Genomic DNA, 7,013 nt, shown 5'->3' with positions numbered 1-7,013 from the left:
CCTTCCAGAATTGGATTTTGTAACCTTCTCTGATTATCTTGCGTATCCATAGAGGGGCGGGGATTCCTCGCCACGCGTTTCTGAATTTTCGCAAACGTCCCCCGACCGGTACGCGTGGCTCTACCTGTCGTGGGCTTGCGTCGGAAGCTAAACATTGGACGGGGAGGGCTGTTTTGCCCCGCCCGTCTTTTTCCAGTTTTTTGCTCTGTTCGACGAAGTGACTTGTGGTTGCTGTGCCGGGTTCATCAGAGATGCGTCATACTTGAGGTCTGATCGGGGGGGACTGCTGTCCCATATTATTTGCCGCTCCTCAGACGTGAGGATGGACTCCGGTGCGAACGGTGTTTTGAGCCCAATCGCGTCCGCTATATCGTCCGCTGGCGTCCACTGATGTCTCTCGCGGATAGGCACTGGAGAGAGTAGTGCCAAGAGAGATCCTTCAGTATTCGCGTGCTGATTTGTTGCTTGCGTGGACGAGGGCTCCATTTCTCAAACGGAAGTATGCCAGCTCAAAAAACGGCCAAGAAGTTGCACTTGGGAAACGATAGCTTTTTATACTCTTGATTTATTCTCAGATTTTTTCTTTATTTTTCTTTAAATTTCTTTAATTTTCTATGCAAATTCTCTGGAAGTAGCTCATTTGTCCAATAAAACGGCCTCATCATCTTTCTTGCTTTTTCCTTCTATCCTCCAAATTCTGCAAAAAGCAAGAAAGAAAGAAAAGGATTTAAGTGTAAAAGGAAGAAAGAAAAGGTGATGAGGAAAGAGCTGGGAAAGTATGGAACCAGAAATTAGCTTAATAAAGAAGGGGATAGGAATAACTGTAAGAGGGAGGGATAAAAAGTTGTGTGCAATGGTATTAAGATAGGCTGCTTATATACATGAAATAATGAAGAGAAGGGAAGGATTGAAAAAGTAAAAGAAGGAAGAGGAAAGGAGAAAAAAAAAGGAAAGGTAGGGAGAAGAACGATAAAGGAGATGGTATTAATATACAGCGGTGAAGGGTTGGGTGCAGTTCTCAAGCCGGAGTTGGGACTGGGATTTGATCTTCAGAGGTGTCCTGGATGAAAATCACAGAATCATCTATGATGTTCACCCAGTTTCCACTTGACTATTTATCGATGAAGTCTCTTTTCCGATTCTGCTTCATTGCCATCCACCACTTGGACTTTATTCCTCGCTGTAGTTCGTGGTCAAATTGTTTGGTTATGGCTACCGGATTGGGTTGGACATCGTCCAGCACTAATTCAAGTCTCGAGCGGTATATTATCCACAGGGCTATGTCGTGGCTCATAGCAACCACTTCGTTGAAGCGTTGACTTATTTGTTTGTCTTGTCTAGACAGTCTGTCTTCTTTCGTGGATTCGTGTGGCGGTATTCCAATTATTCGGCAGTTTGTCTCATCAACTCTTTGCCAAAGTTGCGCGATAGCTGGGCAGTCTAGAAAAGCATGTGCGATTGTTTCGGGTATCCCTAGGGAACACCTTTTGCAAGTGTTAGGATCCCCAGTCCATTTTCTAGTGATGATTCCGGTAACTATTTTATGCTTCATAAGTCTCCAGCGAAGGGTTCTGTGCTTGGGTTCTGACGGACGACTTTTCCACCTAGCCCATGCCTTCGTCCATCTGTCAACATCATTGGAAACGTCTTTCCATTCCTCGGTGATTATGGTTGGCGCATCCTGCTTGTATAGTCTCCCAGCTTTGGTGGTGTAAGCGGTGGTCTCAATCCCTGCAATAGAACATTTTGTTAAAGGAAAATTGTGTTTGTTACTGACAGGAGGGATTCGTTGTGTGAGAGTCTCGGCGAGTCTTTCGTCTAGGCGGAGCAGCTTTCTCCTCCATAGTAGGTGAATATCGAGATAATGTTCTCTGAATTCCCTTGAGTATCTGTCAGGGTTCCTTGCGACTAGGGCGTGCACCTCGGGTTCGATCATCGGTTGGTAGATATTGTCTCTGTGCGGTTTGAAGAAATCTTCCAATTTCGCTAGCCCGAATTTTTCTGCCTTCCCTTTCACTGGTGCTCCTTCTATAGTAAAATAGGAATTGTTACCAATGGGGAGTGGGAGTACTTCATCTAGGGTGAATCTGTATCTTTTGGTTAAATCCAGTTTTCCACCTAAACTCTGCCACACTCTTACGAGGTGTGGCCATAAACCGTCCTTCCTCATCAGCTTGTGTTGGGTGTAACGGGTGGCTAGGATGCCCATTCCCAGCGCGTTGGGAGTGTAATGTTTTTCCAGTATGTAGATTGCTAGGCTTGCCCAGGGTTGTCTGCAAAACGAGGTTGTGGCAATGTGTTGGAACCACCAGGCTAAAATTGCGTCGACTTGATGTTTGGGGTTGATGAGGCCTAATCCAAATCCTGATGGCTGCTGCATTGTACTCAGGGCGATTTGCGGGCGCTTTTTATCCCATAGGAAGTCTCTAATGATTGTGTCCAGCTGTTTCAAGAATTTGGCTGGAGGGGGATCAATTTTGCCGTGTACCATAGTTTGGATAACTGTTTCGAGTTAATCAAGAGAGCTTTTCCATTCAAGGAGAGAGTTCTTAATCCCCACGTTTTAACTGTTTTCCGCAGTCTGGTGAGCAGTTCTTCAAAATATTCATCGCCTGGAAAGATCTTTTTGGTGTTGAATGGTATTCCAAGGAGAGTGAATGTCCCTTCTTCATGGATGAAGTCACATGGTGGCGAAAGGGTTGCTCTGGCTGTCGACGAAAGAGGGACGGCTTCTGACTTGTGGTAATTGATTTTGGAGTTAGAGGCTCTCTGGAAATCGGCGAGTGTCTTTGAGAGGGTGTCTATGTCTTGCTGGTTTGCTACCGCAACTGTAATATCATCCGCGAAGGCTGTGGTGACAATGTTAGTGACTCTCGGGATAGTGATTCCAGTAAGGATCGCTCTTAATTTTATCAGAAGGGGTTCTATGGCAATGTTATAGAGCAGGGGTGATAAAGGGTCGCCCTGACGTACTCCTTGGTTGACCAGAAAGGGTAGAGTGATGTGATTGTTAATGATGACTGCCGCTGTGTTTTCCTTGTATATAGATGCGATTAGACGTGTAAACTTCACCCCAAACCCGAAGACTCTAAGGCATTCCATGAGTCATCCTCGGTCTATCCTATCATACGCTTTTTCGTTGTCCAGAAGGATGAGCGCCCCGTTTAATTCCTCTATTTTTGCGAGGTTGAGTATCTGGTTGATGGTCATGGTGTTTTCAGATATATTCCTCCCTCTGATAAAGCCAGTCTGTGATGGGTTGATAATAGTTTTCATTTATGGCCGGGCATTCCAGGTAAGCATGACTAATGGTTTCCACTGCGTTGGTTGTGCATCGCTTGCAAATATTAGGTTCTCCTGTCCAATTACTAGTGATGATGTTTGTCACCAATCTGTGTTTCAAGAATCTCCATCTTAGTGTCCTATGCTTGGGTTCGCTCGGCCGCTTTTTCCAGTACATCCAAGCTACCTCCCAATTGATGGAATCGCTTGAGGTCTCTTTCCATTCCGGAGTGATATTCTCTCCTTTGCTTGTCTTATAGAGACTCCCGATTTTTGTACGGAACTTCTTGATCTTTGTGCCAGCTAGCACACATTTACCCAGCGGGAAGAGATAGCGGTTGGGGCCTAAAAATAATTCTAAAATTATCATAATATATATTTTCAAAAAGAAAACCTGAAGTGTAATAAATCCGGCTATAGCTCAGCTGGTAGAGCGGAAGACTGTAGTGATAAGTAGCAATCTTTAGGTCCCTGGTTCGAATCCGGGTGGCCGGATAGTTTTTTAATTTTTGACTTTTATTTGTACAAAATATCTATTAAATTATTTTGCCACTTAATGATATAAAAGAGACTACTATTATTAAATGCTAATCGTATAGACTAGATCGTATCCTAGATAAATTTATGCAAATCCGAGGAAGCAGTTTATATTTCCATTAACCGATGCATAGAGATGGTGTACAGTAAGTGAATTTATTAACTACCGTGGATTCCGTGTTTAGAGTAAAATGCCTCTTTCCCTCTATAAATTTTAGTTTATTTATGACTATTCGATATTTTGTTTTTTACGTTTATATGAGAATGGCTTAGAAAAAAAATACAGGGAACGAATTGACAGAAAATAGTTTTAGATTTCTATTTTCACTAGAAGAGTCGCCAATCACATATGGAAGACGCAATGTGTCAATAAAGCTTCTCTCTAATAGAGTCGACTCTAGATCAAAAGATAATTATAATTATAGGTATATAAAATTTTGCATAGGTAACGTCAATCTTTGAGAGAAGTTATAGGAATAACCCATGATATTGTTTGATTAAAACGTATCCGAATGTCAATATTTATTAAATTACATTACTCATAAAAAATTTTTTTGGTTTGGATCTGACTTCAGCACTCAAATACCTTAATTAAACAATAGTAATACTAATATAGTGCTAACACTGCTAATAATGCACAATTGGACTCAAAGTAACAGATATCAATCGAAAAGAGATTATTGCTTTTTGATTTTAACCGACCCAGGCTGATATTTCTTGTTACACTTCCTGGAGAGAGGAATTTTTAAATCAGAAGGGCAGGTGTACCAGTCGTACCAGGTTATTTTGTATCCTTTGCGAGCTTTCCATGAGCCAACTTGTAAAGACGTCGCATCATGGCAGCCAACTAAGCTCAATTTCTGGGGTGTTCCTTTGTAATTGCACTCTGGCCACACTATCAAATACACTCCCTTATTTTCCTGTGACTCAAAAAGGCAGTTGTCTTTTTCCTGCTTAATCTTTTCAGCAGGCGTCGCCAAAACGATGGCTAGGAAAACAAAGATAAGTGCACCAAATACAAAATTTTTCATTTTCGCAGTGAGAAACGTGTTATGAAAGTACAATGGGAATGAGTCGAATTTATAGGATTTTAGTGTTACGGTTAGTATGGTAAAGTATTTTTAGCATGCTTCACCTGCCCGATATCATTGAATAACATGACTCTTATACTTGTTTTATTTTCTCGTTGCATTTAGCCTTTTATGGATTCCACCTTAAACACTTAAAAGCTTTTACAATGGATACTATTTATAAAATCTGAATACACTATAAACAATCACTAAAATAAATATTATTCCTTTATTTTATTTATATAATAATAATATATGATTGAGGATAAAATAGTTGTCATAAAGCAAAGTTTTTGTATTAATTAAAATAGTATCAATTTATCGATTACCGCTTGACTCGTGTAATAAGCCATATACTGTTTGTCTATTACGCGTGTCAAAAAACCAATAAAATTACACCCACTGAAAATACACAAAAATGACTATTGGAGAGTCTAAGTACATATTTGTTTTAACATCAAAAAGAATCGCAGAATTACTAGACTAGCACTTGGAGCTTTCCATTAATATCTACTTGAGCCAGCTCAATTTCAGATGATTTAAATTTTATTTCTAAATATATTACTATGGCTGATATAGAGAGTTTATAAGAGGACAGATTGTAAAGTTTAATCAAAATTAATAATTTGTGCTAACTCTAATAATTAATGCAGCGTAGAAAAGCTAAAAGCCAATATAATGCTTGAGGCTTGATTTCAATTCCACTCAGAAAATCAAAACAATATTATTGAAACAGATACTACTAGCCATCGTATTCGATAGTGACGGAAGTTTGTATTGTTACTATTGTTCGAATAACTAGCATACAAATTTATCGACCAAAAAAATTCAACTCTATTAACCCAAAAGTTGTGCGCCCATGGCAGGACTCGAACCTGCAACCTTTAGATCCGAAGTCTAACGCGCTATCCATTGCGCCACATGAGCTTATATCGAAAGTTACAATAAAATTGGTTTTTGGTACGGGCAAGCCAAAACTCCCAAACCATTTGACAGTCACAACTCGCTCAGGATCGGGGGGATGGGGAAAGAGCTCGCTAATCCGGATCGATGACATCCAAGAAGTAGCCTTCGATTTCGAAGAAGCCAAGAACAATCCGACATTTCCAAGCACGGAACTCTTTAAATTATATCCCATGTTCTTCTAGTACTTAATAAGCATGTCCGAAAGCACATCTCACATTTGTAATATATATTAAATAAACCACAGGACGCAAGTTCCCGCGTCCTTAAAGGAAATGAAAAAAAACAGGATCGGGGGGGGGGGGGGGATGAATTACTCTCGAGCACTTCAACGTGGAATCAACCATCAACACCGCCCCTCATTTGACCCGCCAATCAAAAGGGCGTACTCCGTGAAGAACGCTATCATTTTTAACTTTACTGGAATCGCTAATCGCGAAGACGGTTTTGTCGCTGTCGCCAACAAATTTGGTGACGCAATCATCGCTGTCGATGAGAACCCCCGACGCGACATCGCGGAGATGGCGATCCAATTTAAATAAGACTACGACATCCACAACATCATTGAAGGAGGATTCGTGATCGGGGACAAGATTGTCCCTACACACCTTCTGTTCGACATAGCGAACACCGCGCTTACAATCAAAATCGATCAAGTACCGCTTGATCAAGATCTCGACGAAGTGGTAGCGAGGTTCGCTAAGCACTTCGAGGAACTGGTGGCTCCAGTTATATACAAAAAGCTGGTTACCTTCGAGCTTATGCCAAGCGTTGCTCGACCGATCAATTTCATCACTCTTAACGTGGCAGGAAACTCGACGAGGCGATCGAGAAATTGAATCGTCGTATGTTGATGGACAACCATGAGGTTTTTGTCACCTGGCCCAACTGCCCACCACTCTGCCGTGTGTGCTTTTTCCCCATCCCCCCGATCCTGAGCGAGTTGTGACTGTCAAATGGTTTGGGAGTTTTGGCTTGCCCGTACCAAAAACCAATTTTATTGTAACTTTCGTGTTACGGGCGAAAGGAGGTTTGTGTGGAGGGGTGTCCGGATCTTGATAAAAATAAGGAATTTATCTTTATAATTCAGGGAATTGGTGAGGACAACAAGACAAAATAGATGGGTTTAAATAGGGATGGGGAGGTTAAAGAAAATGACTC

The 7,013-nt window shown here is 41.4% G+C and overlaps 3 protein-coding genes and 2 non-coding genes across 5 annotated transcripts; 1 reads left to right on the top strand and 4 right to left on the bottom strand.

The window, feature by feature from the left end:
• Positions 1 to 147: 147 nt before the first annotated feature.
• VTP21DRAFT_5937 (uncharacterized protein) lies at positions 148 to 486 on the bottom strand (the record flags this gene model as incomplete). The annotated part of the gene is made up of 1 exon (XM_069396512.1): positions 148 to 486. The coding sequence occupies one exon, from the start codon at positions 484 to 486 to the stop codon at positions 148 to 150; it is 339 nt and encodes a 112-aa protein (XP_069247592.1).
• Positions 487 to 1,111: 625 nt separating this feature from the next.
• On the bottom strand, positions 1,112 to 3,210 carry VTP21DRAFT_5936 (uncharacterized protein; the record flags this gene model as incomplete). The annotated part of the gene is made up of 3 exons (XM_069396511.1): positions 1,112 to 2,426; positions 2,504 to 3,088; positions 3,131 to 3,210. The coding sequence occupies 3 exons, from the start codon at positions 3,208 to 3,210 to the stop codon at positions 1,112 to 1,114; spliced, it is 1,980 nt and encodes a 659-aa protein (XP_069247591.1).
• A 482-nt stretch (positions 3,211 to 3,692) lies between these two features.
• Positions 3,693 to 3,777, top strand: VTP21DRAFT_t258. The gene has a single exon. It is a non-coding gene; the product is annotated as a tRNA-Tyr (tRNA).
• Positions 3,778 to 5,743: 1,966 nt separating this feature from the next.
• On the bottom strand, positions 5,744 to 5,816 carry VTP21DRAFT_t255. The gene has a single exon. It is a non-coding gene; the product is annotated as a tRNA-Arg (tRNA).
• A 395-nt stretch (positions 5,817 to 6,211) lies between these two features.
• On the bottom strand, positions 6,212 to 6,776 carry VTP21DRAFT_5935 (uncharacterized protein; the record flags this gene model as incomplete). Its single annotated transcript, XM_069396510.1, has 2 exons — positions 6,212 to 6,649; positions 6,732 to 6,776. The coding sequence occupies 2 exons, from the start codon at positions 6,774 to 6,776 to the stop codon at positions 6,212 to 6,214; spliced, it is 483 nt and encodes a 160-aa protein (XP_069247590.1).
• Positions 6,777 to 7,013: the final 237 nt, after the last annotated feature.

Source organism: Calcarisporiella thermophila, assembly GCF_041956535.1.
Source record: "Calcarisporiella thermophila strain CBS 279.70 unplaced genomic scaffold VTP21scaffold_24, whole genome shotgun sequence".
Lineage (NCBI taxonomy): Eukaryota > Fungi > Calcarisporiellomycota > Calcarisporiellomycetes > Calcarisporiellales > Calcarisporiellaceae > Calcarisporiella > Calcarisporiella thermophila.
Note: the sequence above shows the minus strand (reverse complement) of the source record. Positions and strands in the feature narration are given on the sequence as shown.